This window comes from Staurois parvus, unplaced genomic scaffold (genome assembly GCF_062004578.1).
Source record: "Staurois parvus isolate SC_StPar_1 unplaced genomic scaffold, SC_StPar_1.0 ptg000205l, whole genome shotgun sequence".
Classification (NCBI taxonomy): domain Eukaryota; kingdom Metazoa; phylum Chordata; class Amphibia; order Anura; family Ranidae; genus Staurois; species Staurois parvus.
Genome location: NW_028318001.1, coordinates 6,888,220 through 6,904,959, shown reverse-complemented (window position 1 = coordinate 6,904,959; position 16,740 = coordinate 6,888,220). Strand labels below are relative to the sequence as shown.

The 16,740-nt window shown below is 42.9% G+C and overlaps 1 protein-coding gene across 1 annotated transcript; it reads left to right on the top strand.

The window, feature by feature from the left end:
- The first annotated feature begins 575 nt into the window (after window positions 1-575).
- LOC149461343 (indolethylamine N-methyltransferase-like) lies at window positions 576-14,949 on the top strand. The gene is made up of 3 exons (XM_089678442.1): window positions 576-753; window positions 8,191-8,398; window positions 11,970-14,949. The coding sequence occupies exons 1-3, from the start codon at window positions 600-602 to the stop codon at window positions 12,406-12,408; spliced, it is 801 nt and encodes a 266-aa protein (XP_089534568.1). The 5' UTR covers window positions 576-599; the 3' UTR covers window positions 12,409-14,949.
- The last annotated feature ends 1,791 nt before the right edge of the window (window positions 14,950-16,740 follow it).

Sequence of the window (16,740 nt, the reverse complement as noted above, 5' to 3'; positions counted from 1 at the left end):
TAACTACGGAATCGAATAAATGGTGGTTTGAGCATTTTATGAGCATACAGAAGATAGCTTCAGACAAAGTCTGTTAGAAAGTATATTCACTATAACGAGCTAAGTTATAATAGAGACTGGAATTGACTCATGAATCAGCAAAGTCAGCAATAAACAGTGCATATAAGCCCTATCTTCTATGTAAATAAGAGTACTATAACTAATTCAGAGGAGAATGAAAAGGAAATGAGAAAGGAGAATGGCTAGGATATGGTGCAATGTCCACTGAGAGGTAACTCCTAGCATAAGCAACAAGTAAACATCTCTGTGTAGCAGCTCTACAGAGAGCAGCTGCAGCCCATGTTTCCCTCACTCTCATTCCTAGCCCAGCACCTGGCTACAATTTCTATATATTTGTTTAACTAAGAAAGGGTTACCAAACACCATGGCCCTCGTCCAGTACTTTCAGCTTTGTTTTTCCTAAAATATTTGGCAAGATATCATGATTTCATTTTGCTGAGACTCATAATCTGTTCAGTCATATACTTTAGCCACTCCTTATAAACTGTACATATAAATCCTGACTTACCCTGCATTTGTATTCATTTTGTTGTGTAAAAATGGAGACAGATTTTACAGACAAAGATACTTACCAAGACATATTTGATCCCCATGCATATTGTAATATCTACTATGGCCCAAAATCCGGACTTTTAGTGGTTGATGGATTTCTGGATTTTGCACTGAAGAAACTTTGTGAGACTTTCACTGTGGGTAAGTACTCCATTGCTGTTATCTTACTAGAAAATCAACTTTATGTTGCTGATAAATTACATAGCAGTGCAGAATAATTTTTAGCAATTCATTATTATTTTATTAATTATTATATCCGAAGGCTAGTATGTCATACTGTAATCTACTCGTTTCAGAAGAGAGGATCAGAAGATTCAAAGGCAGAGCTTTTTATATGGAAGAACTGGAGAGTTTAAATAATTTATAGATGAAAACTGGAAAAACACAAAAAAAACACCAAAGACTAATAATCAGGGACTATGAAATCTATAAAGGAAAGAACAAATGACAGTAAGGATATGGGTTTTTATTTACTAAAGGCAAATAGACTGTGCACTCTGCAAGTGCAGTTGCTTCAGAACTTAGTAAATTACATCCAAGCAAAAAATGCAGTATTCTGTGCAAAGTGAAGCTTCACCTTGTTTACCAAGCTCTGGAGCAAAGTGCACAGTCTATTTGCCTTTAGTAAATCAACTCCAAGCTTTCTTCTCAGAGTTCAGCTGGATCTGACAACATTGTACTATAAAGCAGGATATATGCTGTCTGTCTGTCTATATATATATATATATATAGATAGATCTATATATACTCTTCTCTTCTCACTCTTCTCTGTTACAATAGAAAGAGGGACAGATTAATTGTTTTACATTGTTGTTGAAGATTTGTTAGTATTGTGCACTCTAAACACATTTGAGTTGACATGCATTTCACAGCATTTTCCCCCTTAATCCATGTTGCTTGGTGTGATGCATTATGCTGCATTTTAAACAAAACATGTTGCATTTTCCATTTACCAACACTGCATGTTGGTCTGAACTACCTATGCAGGTTACATTTCAGCCTCTTCCTCACTGCGTTTTGCATTTTTGCTGCGTTTTTGATGAATTTTGCGGGAGGGATACACTGTTCAAGCATCTTGCAGGTGACATGCACACACATACAACTATGAAACTGGATAAAGCAATGTCATCAGACTACATTTGTAGTGCAGTAGAACTGTCTACATTAGTGTTTCTCAACCTTTAACATTATGTACAGTCTTGAGGCACCCTTTAAAATTATGGATAGTCCTGAGGCTCCCCATTTTAGAATGGGGTGCCCATATAAAATTATGGATAGTCCTGAGGCACCTTTTACAATTATGGACAGTCTTGAGGCTCCCCATTTTAGAATACATAATTTTAAAGGATGCCTCAGGACTATCCATAATTTTAAAAGGGCACCCCATTCTAAAATGTGAAAAACTATTCTAATAGTTTTATATAACGCAGCAACATCCACACATGTAGGACACCCAACGTTAGGCGATTTATTCTTCCAGAGCTAACACACTTTTGCACACTGGAACTGACTAGTATTCCAATGTTTCTCTTCCCCCTCAGTTTTTCCCCATCACTGAGCTAATGTGACCCCAGCACTGATGGAGAGGGGCAGGGGAGGGTCAAACTAGGATGCTGTGCAGGACACCGGCGGCTAGAAGGTCCTAAATGGTGCGCAATGAAAACATGCTACTTTGTGTAACTAAAAAGTAGGCTTGTTGCACCCCCTGGCTTGTATACAAGTTTTGTGCAATTTTAAGACATTTTGCCAAGGCACCCCTGAAGAAACCTCAAGGCACCCCAGGGTGCCTGGGCACCCTGGTTGAGAAAGGCTGGTCTAAATCATAAGACTGGCTAAATAAAATTATAAGACTTTGGCGAGTAAACAGTTTATATATAAAGTATTTATACAGTATGTTTAGCTATTTGTCAGAAATTTTATTTTATCTGATAATTTAATGAAATTACATATTGGCATTGAAATGTGTTTACTAAGTAAAAGAATACCATTTCTGTGCTAAAGTGTACTGATCTGTTAGCAAACACACAAGGCAGTCATGTAGCAGATGAACTTGCTGGCCTGGTGATTCAAGAGGTATTCAGGAGAGCTTGAAGCTTTTCTGCTCTCTTCAGACTGGGGGAATCCTTAAATGTGAATGACAAAACAAGAAGGGTGCACCACTTTCATGCATTACCTTTTAAGTACTGCTTATTTGAAAAAAACACAAACAGTTGTACTCACAACTAAAAACACAAGCTCCTAAAGTCGCTAGGACACCATCCTCTAGATCAGTGGTCTCCAAACTGTGGCCTGCAAGCCAAATGTGGCCCTTTGCTTGCCTTTATTCAGGCCTTGGGACACTATTCCTTGAACAAGGCTCTGTTTCCCCTATTGACACCAATGGTGGGGCATAATGCCTCCCTATGACAGAAGTTATTGGGCATAACTTTTTCCTCAGACATCAATGATGGAGCAATATCGCTGCCACTGACACCAACAATGGGGCACTATTACTTCTACTGACACCAAAGATGGCGAACTATTCTTCCCACCGGCACAATTATGGGGTACTATTCCTTTCATTGACAACAACAATGGGGCGCTCTTCCTACCACTGACATCAACGATAGGGGCACTATTCCACCTGCCTATACCAATTATGGGGCACTATTACACTTTGTACTGACCACAGGGGTGCTATGTATTTTTTTTTTACTTCCACTGATTACCAAGCCTGAGGCATTATCTACTCCCAATGGCCACAGTCCGGCCCCCCCTAAACACTAAAGGAAAGTAAACTGGCCCTTTGTTTAGAAAGTTTAGAGACCCCTGCTCTAGATGGATCAAGACTGAGTTGGGTAGGCAGAACTGAACAGCACACCATGGCAAAACAAGGAGTTGATGCATTTCAAGGGATATGCCCCTATGCTCAGAGCAAAAAACATTAGATTGTTAGATATGACAAATATTCTGTTGGCATGCACAACTGCTTCAAATGCTATGTGTAAGTGTTTCTTAACCTGTACAATCTCAAGGCACCCCATTCTAAAATGTAAAAAACATTCTACATACATCGAGTACACCTGACGTTAGAGGTGATTTATTCTTATAAAACAAATACACCTTTGCACTTTGGTTAATGTGACCCCAGTGCTGAGAGAGAGGGGTAAGGGAGAGGCAAACAAGGATGATATGATACCAGATCCCAACAAGCGTTCACCCGATATAAATCCGCCTTCCTCACCTACACTTCCTCCCTCTACGCTGCCAAGCAAGCCTACTTTGTAACCCTCATCAATACCCTCTCCTCCAGTCCTCCCCGGCTCTTCTCCACTTTCAACTCCCTGCTCTCTCTGCCCTCACCTCCACCTAGCACCTCACTCACCGCCCACGAGATTGCTAACCACTTCCAAAGCAAGATCAATGCAATTCGCAGGGACATCACCACTGCTCAGACTTCCGCCCCACCTAGCATCCCTCACACGAAAACCCCCTCAACACTCCTCTCCTTCGATCTCGCCACTGTCCAGACCTCCACCCCGCCCAACATTCCTCACACTAAAACCCCCTCAATACTCCACTCCTTCGACCCTGCTGCCACTGAAGAAGTCACTAAGGTCTTCTCTGAAGCTCGCCTTACCACCTGCCCCCTTGACCATGTTCCCACACAACTCCTACGATCACCCTCCTCCTCCATCCTATGCTCCCTCACCCACATCTTTAATCTCTCCCTCTCTACTGGCTCATTTCCCTCCCCTCTGAAGCACGTGCACATCACTCCCATACTTAAAACACTTACCCTCCTTGGATCCCACCGACCTAAACAACCTTAGACCCATCTCCCTGCTGCCATTTTCATCCAAACTCCTTGAGCACTTAGTCTATAATCGCCTAAGCTCCCACCTCACCGACAACAACCTCCTTGATCCCCTACAATCTGGCTTCCATCCCCTACTCTCCACCGAAACTGCCCTACTCAAACTCACCAACGACCTGCTAACCGCCAAAGCCAATGGCCACTACTCAGTGCTATTACTCCTCGACCTCTCTGTGGCTTTCGACACGGTCGACCACCCCCTCCTCAAAAAAAAACTATACTCTTTTGGCCTCAGAGACTCCGCTCTCTCCTGGCTCTCTTCCAATCTATCACAGCGCTCCTTCAGTGTTACCTATAACGCTGCCACCTCCCCCTCACTCCCCCTCTCTGTTGGGGTCCCCCAAGGTTCTGTCCTCGGGCCCCTTCTCTTCTCCATCTACACCTCCACCCTTGCTCAACTGATACACTCCCACGGCTTCAACTACCATCTCTATGCCAATGACACTCAAATCTATCTCTCTACCCCCCGCCTCACCCCTTCAGTCTCCTCCCGAATCACTAGCCTCCTGAACGACATATCAGACTGGATGTCACTCCACTTCCTCAAATTAAACCTTGCCAAAACTGAGCTCCTAGTTTTCCCCCCAGCCCGCGCCCCCCCCCCGACTTCTCCATCACGACCAACAACGCCACCACCCCGCAAGCCAGAGTACTAGGTGTCATCCTAGACTCCAATCTGTCCTTTCAGCCCCAGGTCCAATAACTAACAAATTCATGTAGACTCCACCTCCGCAACATCTCCAAAATACGCCCGCTCCTAACTCCAGAAACTACAAAGCAACTCATTCACTCCCTTATTATATCACAACTTGACTACTGTAACTCCCTCCTCGCCGGCCTACCTCAACACAGGCTATCCCCGCTTCACTCTATCCTGAATTCTGCGGCCAGACTCATCCACCTTACTAACCGCTTCATATCCGCCACCCCCCTCTGTCAATCCCTCCACTGGCTTCCGATTGCCCAACGCATAAAATTCAAATTATTAACATTGACGTACAAAGCTGTTCATAACACTGGCCCAACCTACATCACCGACCTGATATCCATCTACCACCCAAAACGCACTCTCCGCTCCTCACAAGACCTCCTACTCTCTAGTTCCCTGGTCTCCTCCTCCCATGCCCATCTCTAGGACTTCTCCAGGGCTTCCCCCATCCTCTGGAACTCACTACCCCAATCCATCAGACTGTCTCCTACCCTCCTCACCTTTAGGTGCACCCTGAAAACCCATCTCTTCAGAGAAGCCTACCCCGCCCTCACCTAACTGCCCATCTGCTTCGCTCTTCCCACCACCCCACCCCCCACAGCTATTTCCTCCTGTACCACTCTCCCTTCCCTCCTAGATTGTAAGCTCCAAGGAGCAGGGCCTTCGAACCCCTTGTGTATTGTATTGTAACTGTGCTGTCTCATGTACTGTCTCCCATTATAATGTACAGCGCTGAGCAAACTGTTGGCGCTATATAAATACTGTATAATAATAAAATTAATAATAATATGCATGCACCCGATGTCCTCCTTATCAACTGATGATGGCATTGGTTGTCAGGACACCGGCAGCTAGAAGGTCATAAAAGTGTACAATGAAAACCCGTTGCTTTGTGTACAAAAAGGCAGAATTGATCCACCTGCTGGCTTGTATACAAATTTTGGGCATTTTTCCAAGGCCCCCCAGAAGAAGCCTGAAGGCACCCAGGGTGCCTGGGAACCTTGGTTGAAAAAGGCTGCTTTGAGTCGCAGATACTTGGATACAAATTAAATGCTACACTAACACTTGCATTCCACAGCATTATAACATAAACCAATTCTGGTCAGGGGAAAAATGAAATTGCTGCACCTATGACACTACAGAACTGAATCTGTAGGGACCTTGCCTTACATTGGAGTGCTACTAGTACAAGTTTAGTGTTTGCAGCTATACATTATTCTCCAGTAGGTACAGTGAGAAGGAGCAATGTATTGGGTTGTGAATATGTCTGCCCTGGCCAATCACCGAGGAGGGCTGAGGAAGAGGATAAATATTTATAGAATTCTTCTAGAAGGGTCTTTACATCCCAGGTCCTGCATGATGAGGTTTTAAAGGCCGCAGGGTCCAGTCTTGTGTAGTTTCAGAGAGGTCTAGTCCATGCCACCTAAGCTCTTTGCCTTGATGAGGAAGCCAGAGTCAAGAAAGGTGTTTTGTTCTCCTAGCTTGCTGTCTGGGCCTATAGTGTCCAAACTGGCCTGTGACAGAGGCCTGACAAGTCCTAACCATGCCTGTGGTAGAGGTCAAAGAAACTGAAAGCAAGTTTGAATACAAAGTCTGTCTGTCTCTTTGTCTGCTGCTGTCAGTCGGTGAGTCTCTGCGTACAGCTACAGGGCAGGTCATCATTAGGAAGGCTAGGAGAATCTGTTAAAATCCAACAGGTCAATATGGGACCATTGTTAAAGTTCCACCTTTGAATTGTGCTAACATATTCCCAGTTAATGGACTACGAGAGGAAATTATTAATCTGCATTTGGGTTTAAAGTGATTCTGGAGATTGACACTCCTGGAAGTGTCCATTTCCTAGTGTGAATCAGGTAATGAGGACTAGCAAACTAAGCTGTGTTGTCTAGCGTAAGCACCAGGAAAGATGATTATTTGGAATATTCTTTTAGAGGTAACAGGGCTTTAACATTACTTTTTGCAGCAGTATTGCTTCAGTAATTTAATCTGCCCATCTAAACCCAATCATTAAACTCTGATATAAGGTTTAACACAAACAAAAATTTCCCAACCCATTTACCAGCTAGCCTGCAAAAAAACCATATTGACCCTGTCTAACAATGTACATTAAAAACAGAGGTTTTAGTTGCAGACATTTGCAAAAATATGTGCATGCAGCAGTGACTACTAAGGCTCCTCTGTATACTGCGGTCCTAACTATAGTTTTGAGAGTCTCCAAGGTGAATCACATATACCAGTGGATGGATAGATTAAGGCCAGGTTTGCCTGAAGGGAGCTCACACCTTGTAAAGGCACAGGGATGCACAGGATGCCCAGCAAGAGCGCATTGGCAGCTGGAGGCATCCAGTGTGTCCTGGCACCAAATTCAGCCAGTAAGCTGTGCAAACGACTGGCAACCACCCCAATCTATAACTTGCTTTTGCAGTAAGGTGGACATGGAAGGGCAACACACATCACAAACAAACAAAAATTTCCCAGCACACTTACCAGCCAGCCTGCAAAAAACGAAAAAAAAACCAAATTGACCCTGTTTAACAATTTACATTAAAAACAGAGGGTTTAGTTGCATACATTTGCAAATATATGTGTAAGCTGCAGTGCTTATGTCAAGGCTCCTCTGTATACTGCGGTCCTAACTCTGTAGTTTTGAGATTCTACAAGTTGGAGCACATATAGCAGTGGATAAATAGATTAAGGGAAGGTTTGTCTGGAGGGAGCCCAATCCTCCTTAAAGGAACAGGAATACACTGGATGCCCGGCAAGATCACAATGGCGGCATCTGGAGGCATCAAGTGTGCTCACAAGCCAAATTCAGTCGGCAAGCTGTACAAACAAGTGGCAACCACCCCAATCTTATATATGGTTTAGCATATTAATGCGATATCAAAAGTTGTTTTTGTTCTTTTTAAAATGCACAGATGTAATGTCATATATAAATACTGTATTTCAAAACTGGCCAAATTAATAATAATAATTAATAATCAATTTAAATGTGTTTTTATTTCTCTAAAAGGAGGTGTCAAGGGAAAAACCTTAATTGATATTGGACATGGACCTACCATTTATCAGGACCTGTCAGCTTGTGAAGCTTTTGATGAGATCATTGGAGCAGACTATACTGATCGCAACAGAGAGTACTATGAACGAAGTCTTAGAAATGAGCCTGGAACATTTGACTGGACTGGAGCTATACAAAAAGTCTGTGATCTGGAAGGAAAAGGGTATGATTAAACAATTTTAATTAAAGTGGTTGTATAAGGAACCCAGGTATCTCCAGTTCCATAGAGCAGACACAACCAGGTACTTGTTCCTCACTTATAATATCTGTAGGATGGGAGGCACCCCTAAAACATTAGTACTAATCATAGGCAAAAACACATCTCTTGGCTGCACATCCAGTAAAATCACCTTTGTTAGAAATTCCTTCTTTTAAAATACTTCCACAAAACATGTCCGGGAATGCAGAACTCCAGGTAACACATTTCATACTCCATCAGCTCTTAGAGCTATGACTAAGTGCTGATGGAACAAGAAACATTAGCTGGAATTCTGAATTCTCTGACATGTTTTGTGGAAGTATTTTATAAGAAGTAATTTCTAGTAAAGATGATTTTACTGAATGTGCAGCCATCAGATGTTTCTTTGCCTGTTGGAGTCTGGTGTGGACAGGGCTAGCACCCGGAACAAGGTGTGAGTGGTAGTGGAAGAGGGGAACAATCTGGAGCCGTGTTCATTGCTCTTGTGATTAGTACTAGTCACTTACTGACCACACAGCTTCCGGATCAATAATTTCCCTCTTTTTGCCATTCCCACCTGTACTAAAAAGGTGTTAGCAGGAGGTCAGCTAACTGCCAACCTAGAAGCTGTGTGTTTGACTTTTCTGCAATCCCCAAGTGAGTCCATGTGCTTCTTTACAAAGCTACGTCTGGGACATGTAACTAATTATACAAGGCTTAAAATTTCGAGTTTAGACCTACTAGCCAGGCACAAACCTTACTCCCCACCCAACTTTGCCCAGGTCCGCCTCCAACGCCACCCCCAGACCGTCCCCCAATCCCACCCCCCAGCCTTGCCCCCAACCACGCCCCCTAAAAGCTTATGAAATTACATTTTTCTTTAGAATAAAGAGTCCAAAATATAAAACTGTATACGGTAATGTATATCCCAGCTCCCCTGTACTCCATTATAGTGATATGACACGTATACAGTACTTACTCCTCAAGTCCCCCGTGGCGGTGGAGAGGGTGTCTCCTCTCAGCGGAGGAGAGCGCACCACTCCTGCACCTGTCCCCTCAGCGGCGGTGCCGAAGAAGCCGGAAACCGGACGTTGGAAACCGGAACTCGGCTTCACAATGAGGCTTGGAGCGCAGCCGCTCCATCATCTGTGCTCGCCACTCACCGATAGACAATTTCTCCTCGCATTTGGCGAGTGGGCTAGCGGCTTTTTCAAGCCCTGAACTAATAGATAATATAAATTGGCAGAGGGCAATGCTGCCATGTTCACAGAGAATGATACAAACTATGGGAAAATGTTGCTATGATTATAGAGTTAAATGCACAATACACAAAAAAATTAGATTTATGAGCTTCATGTTACCAGATAAAGGACTGTAACTCATATTGCCAGAGATAATGCTGTGACCTTTTTGTTACTAGAGAGAGGGCTATGACAACTCTGCATCCACTGAGAGATTGCTATGAAATATGTTTAGAGGCCTAAAGATTTTCTTTTTCTGAGAGTGCATTGAGATCTGCATATTGCTATCGATCTGCCGTTCTCAATTTTTTCAACACAGAAGCCTTTTTAACCCCTTCCCACCACTGCCTCTTGGCATTTTAGGAGGCTCTAAATGATGGGAGGCAGACATTCCGATCACGTGACCGCTATGATTGGCAGTCACAATGGTCACATGATCAGTGCATATTGGGAGCTTTCCGGTAACCGCTGGTAACTGTGTTGGGAGCTCACAGAGAACGATCTTTCAGCACAGGAAAATGTTTACATAGGGACGCATATATGCAGCCTCTCAGCATTAAAGCCCACCCAGTGAGAGGCCATATATCCATATATATGTGTAGCAACACCCCTTTAGGAATCGCTGAGTTTTGGGTTCCCCTAAAGCTCTGCACAGCCAGGCAGCACACATTTTTCTTCCACACTTTGCACTCAGAGTCAGTAAACAGTCCTTGAGTTTGGTTTTGTGATGTTATTAAGGGGTTTAGAACTTGAGTCAAACTCCTTAGCAACTATATACAGATGTGGACAAAAAGATCTCTTCTTTAAGAGCATTCCGTCTCTCTGGTGTACCTCCTCAGACTCCAGATGAATCCTCTCTTCGCCCAGCTACACTAAGGGTATTCCTCTTTACCCAGCTACACCGAGGGTATTCCCTGGGCGGGGGGGCAGAAACTGCAAATTTAGCACAGCAGTCCCAAATGAAAAGCTAGTTGGGTTTTCCACCTGACTTCCCTCTCCCCTTTTCCAGCTCAGTGGGTGTAAGAGTACTCACACTGTCCTTTCCTGATAGCTCAATGGATTGGTGGTTGCCTTCAGGCCTTTTGTTGGGCTTGCTCTTTCCCTGCTGCTAGGGATGTCCTCCCTTGGAGATAGGTGGTACAGTGGAGAACCTCTTCTCCAGGTCCTACCTGTAGGTAGGCGCCTTCCCTGGGCCCCCTCCCAGGCTCTACACTCCAGCCTATCACTCTATCTTACACCCAACACTCACTGACCCTGATGCATAGGCTCTGCCACTTTTGAGGGTTGCCCTGGACACCATGCCTAGCCTCCTGCCAAGAGATTGGCCAGGGTCCCTCAAACATGCAGATCTGGCCCCCCTCCACAGAAGGTTCTATACGTTTATGGAAGAGTGGTAGAGCTCCAGAAGCCCTGACCTGTTAGAGCCTCCCAATCTGTCTTTAGACGACCTCACTACCTCACTTCCAGGCTGACTCATCCCAGGCTGCTACTCAGCCTCTACTTTAAAAATGTAAAAAAATCTCTTTGGCTAAGCTAGAGGGCGTTACATCTGCATACCTCCAAAAGGCTTTGTAGTAAGAACAATCTCATGATGGGCATTAGGCAGTTAGGCTATTCGTCTATAGTACTGATGATAATCCCTCCCTAGAGCCCAAAGTAGAACAGGAAGTTTGTTTTACCTGACGGTTGGTGTGACCTGCAGTGGTATCACAAAATTACAAAAATGTGGCATACTATCACCAAATATCTATGGCCTAAAATTGTGTGGCTGAGCATTTTTAATTTAGAGGTATCATGCAGCAGTTTTATTGTGGGATTGAGGCTTATGTTATAGTACCTATTATTATTGTATTCCCAATCTTTAAAACATACAATCCATTATAAAGCAGGAAGCAGTCTATTTTGAAAATGTATTTTAGTATCAGGTTCACTTTAAGCAAAAATGTACTTCCTCAGTTTGGTTTGGTGTTGTGCATATATCCTAACAGACCTTCTGTTTGCACAGCATAAGCTATACATTGTTTATGAATTGGTTAATAATGCAATTATTGTTAACTGACCAATGGATAAGTTTCCTCATAAAAGAGCTGCAGGTTGTTCCAAGACACATTTTCCTTTGGAAAATGACTAACAACTGTTGTATTAAGAAGTCCTACCAGCTGTCCATGTGGTCTCTTGATTAAGACAATCATGACAGAGGAAGAACAGGACAAATGCACCCTGATTTAACATAAAATAGTCAAGAAGCAAGTACTCTCCATGCTTGAATCTTGTATTTCATGATGAACTAAATAAAATTGTGCATTATTTTTTAGAATGACGGTAGAGGAGAAGAGAAAGAAACTGCAAAATAAGGTGGAGAAGACCATAAAATGTGATGTTTTGAAAAGCAACCCAATGGAGCCATTAGTTCTGCCCAAGGTTGACTGTGTCCTGACTTTTGGATGCTTAGAGTGTGCTTGCAGTGACCTTGATACCTATCGCAGAGTACTTAAAAATGTTGCATCTTTGATAAAAATAGGAGGGCACCTGATTGTAAGTGAAATTCTTAACTGTAGCTCTTACCTACTTGGAGGCAAGAGGTTCTCCTGTTTGGTGTTGACTGAGGAGTTTATGAGAAGTGCCATTATTGAGGCAGGCTTTTCCATTGTGGATTTGGAAGTCATCCACAGAGAGTATGATAAAGAGCAATATGAGCTCTGTAACCATGATTCCAGCTTGTTTGTGCTTGCACGAAAACAGCGAGATGTTTAAGATAAATTTGAGAAGGTATAGAAACATTGTCACTGTCCATTGTTGCATTTGGGTTAATTTACTAAAACTGGAGGATGCAAAATCTGGGGCAGCTGTGCATAGAAACCAATCAGCTTGCAGGATTTTCTTGTCAAATCCTAATTGAACAAGCTGAAGCTAGACGCTGATTGGCTACCATGCACAGCTGCTCCTGATTTTGCATAGTTTTAGCAAATGAACCCCATTATGTCTTGTAGAATTCCACAGAATACACAACAGTGCAAATAAGACATTCAATCTGCAGTTCATATTGACCAATTAGATAGCATCTATGAAAAGCATATATTTCAGGGAAAAGACCTTTTCCCTACTGAAAGCATCCTTCCAAGTCATGTGTTCATTCTACACACTGCACAAAATCTTAAAGGAAAACTCTGCTTTCAATGAAAAAAATGAATAGAGCATGTACTAATGCTACACAAGTCATTTTGTAATTTAATGTTATTAAAAAATAAGTTTCCATTTTAATCTGATGCAGCAGATTGAATCTAATATGAACCTGGACACATTCTGTACACCATGGTATACAGGACACCTCCAGAAATGCTATGTCTTACTTCCGTGATTGACTTGCTGATTTCCATGCAGTCTGCATTAATATACGAATATTATTAAGTGTATACAATTTTAAGCAACTCCTGCAGTAGGAATTTTATTTTTAGTGAATTACTCTGTTCTGTTTGAAATGCTGCTTTATGCATTGACATGGGTCCCTAGACCCAGTCTGTCTGGACAGTATGGTCATCTACTGATTTGGCACCATCCATTGGCAGCTTAGACAGAACACATTTTACTTTAGATATTTGCAGTACAGAGGATGTAATTCCAGTGTTTTGAAGAAGACAATGGGAGAAACGTACTAAAACTGGTGCAATGAATCTGGTGCAGCTGTGCATGGGAGCCAATCAGCTTCTAACTTCAGCTTGTTCAATTAATCTTTGACAATAAAACCTGGAAGCTGATTGGTTTCTGGTTTCAAAATTGCACCAGATTGTCCATGCTCCAGTTTTAGTAAATCCCTCTCCATTGACTTTCCTGTCATTGCAACATGACTCTGCTATCTTATGAAAATAACCTATACAGCCATCTACAACATTTCCCTGGAATGACAGGGGCTGTTTGTCACTATAGCATTAAAGAGTTATTGCTCTGAAATGCTAGAATCTCTGTCAGTGCTTTTATTGTTGTCGGTGTCCTTGTCAGGAAGATTTACCCTATTTCTACTGGTGACCATTGCAATTGGAAGTGAACCTAAAGGGGGATGTAGAATTTTATAGTTGAAGAGGAACAAAAGGGAAATATTTGAATAGGGACATTCACTCCATTGTCTAAGATAGGATTTTCTCTCATTTTGGAGAGATTTACACTTACGTCTTGTTTTCTCTGGGACAAGGAGTGTAGGGTAATCTCATTGATGGAGTTATAATTAGCAATTAAATCAGACAGAGGTTCTACCTTTCCACCGTGCAACTAAAAAAAAAATTGGGAGAAGTTAGAATATAAGGGGTTGATTTACTAAAACTGGAGAGTGCAAAATCTGGTTCAGCTGTGCATGGTAGCCAATCAACTTCTAACTTCAGCTTGCTCATTTAAGACTGGTTTCTTTGCAAAGCTGCACCAGATTTTGCACTCTCTGGTTTTAATAAATCAACCCCAAAGAGACACCACTGAATACCATTAGCGTACAGACCATAGAATGAATCATGCTATGTACAGTTGTTGGTAGTTGCCCAAATTGGAGGTGTAGCTAATTTTATTTATAAAGATTTATTCCTGACATGGTGGCATGGGTGTGTTTGTTCAGTTTTCATATAAATAAGTGTGTGGGGAGGTGCAGAGTGGTGCGGGCAGTAAATACACAGAGTCCAGTTGCAGTAAAGCTTGGAACTTGTATTAAACAAAATATCAATGTTACAAACATCCAGGTGGGAGAGCATCGCTGGGGAAATAACTTAGAGCTCAATGTAGTCAGATGTAGAGGAGGAGAGATGCCGACAGCATCTGTTTCAGAGGGTAAAGAGTGGCCTGGCCAGTCTGGTCCCAAGAGGGAAGCTCCTTTCCAAGATAGCGAGCCCCTAATCTTTCCCTACTTGTCAGGAACCTTTCCCTACTGCTAGTTACTTTCCCTAACAATTGAGGTCTCTCTCCCTACACTAGCCACAGGCCACAAGCACACCAAAATGCAGGGGCAGGGACTTAAATAGACCCTGCCGACCCAAGATGGTTGCCGAGGGTCACATGAATGCAGCATAAGCAACTGGAATGCTGCTCCATTGACCCAGGAAACCATAAAGAAAATTTGTTTTTCTTGGATCTCCTCTTTAGGCTGAGGTGCCACTTGATTTGAGTGCCTGCAATGGAGAAAACAAACCGCACCTTCCTACAAGTAGAGCAATAAATGCATTGCATATATGAAATCCAAATGTATTATCTGTTTTCTTAGTTGAGCATTGTGCATCTTGCTCTGTATCTGTATGCTTTTATATAAAAAAGTATATCGCACCCAGCTTGTATTTTTTCATTTATATACTGTATAATCACATATTTAATGTCACTAGTTTACTATTTTCTAACCTGTGAAACACCTCAAACTAGTATTAGTTTTTTTTACAGTTTTTCAAATAAAATTACCAGTTTACCATATGTAAGAATTTCCTTAAAATGGAACTCCAAGCATTTACCTTCACAACTCGGGTAAGTATACATTGCCGCAGCTGCGGTACAGCCATTTTAAAGTGACAAGAGTTCAACAGGTGACTTGACTTGCAGTTGTGATGGAGTCCTGCAATGAATACTTGCTGTTCAGTAGTAAAAAAAACACCAAAAAAGAAAAAAAACAAACATCAGGAGGCGGCAACAGAAAGGGAAGAAGGGTGCACCAGCTAGTGAATTACCAATGGTACCTTTTACCACAGACAATAATTCTCCAAAAGTCAAATGAGTGAAAGGTACTCATGAACCAGAAGTCGATTTCAGTTATAGCCTCAATTTGTAGCTCTAGATAGGCAAAATAGACACCCAATAAAGAGCAGACGCTGATGTGTTTTGAGAGTAAACCCTCTTCTTCAGAGTTCAACCCTTCCTCCTGTCTTGGAACGAATTTTTCCTTACCGTGAGTACTCGCAGTTGGATGCGCAGAAATCCATAAAGCTGTGCGAACTTCGCTTACCGCGACTGCAGCTTAGCTCCACGATTCCTGCGCCTCCAACTGGGTTAGCTATCTTGAGATGTGGGGAAATGGAGCTCCCATTACCCAGGAATGATCAGGCGACACTCTCTGGTTGCAGTTGGAATTCACTCTGAGCCCAGGTCCAACCCCAGGCTCTTGTTTTATTAAAGCACATACACGCCCACACACGCCCCCACACACGAGGGTCAGGTCAATCCCCTCCCACAGAACAATGCAATTGGGAGTGTCTATACACAGAATGTACATCCTGATTGGAGCATAGCCTTTCCTTTTATCTATACTGGAAACCAGTTCTCCCCTCCCCCTTTCCCATGGTGAGCTCTCTGTGGAGAGCAGGCTTCCCATCCTATCAGCTCCTACTAGTATGTCCATTCTCTGTACAAGCATCCCCTAGATTAAACAGTGCCAGTCTGCATCTGAATGGACCCGATACGATCTTTATTAAAACACATCCATCCAGATACAGTTCAGGTCGGTAATGGCTTGTAAGATATACATGAGCCTACACACGGAGTTCGCACTGCTTGGCGCCTTGTGGTACGAAGTCCATGTGGTACTATGCTGCTGATATGTGGATACAGGCCCGCGACCTACCGCCGGCGGCATTCGCATCGAATGCCGTGGTGGTATACACGCCTGTCTATAAGCGCAGATCTGCCATCTCATCCATTACCGAGCTGAGTACTGTAATACATACATTGTAAATGCGCATGGCCCAATTGCAGCCGTCAGAGCTTTAATTAAGCCACACGAGAGACATATGAATAACACTAATATATGACACATTTAAAGTTCAACCTGTAAATACAAAATTTCCATGACATTCCCTCCTGTTTTATCATATTCTCCTCGTGTCCCTTCTTGATCTTCTTCAGCTTGATGGGTGTAGTCTCAAAACCTCAAAGAGTTGGTCTTAGACCAGAGTTCCTGTAGTTGTCCCTGAGAATAAAACTCCATGAGGTACCTGAAACAACAAGACCCGACGCAGACTCGACGCAAACAGGCTTGATTGAAGCAATGATCCTCAAGAGCGTTGGAACCTTCACTACAGGAAGGCTCTTGCAAAAACCACAAACAGACTTGTGGTATGAATAAGGCTTGTG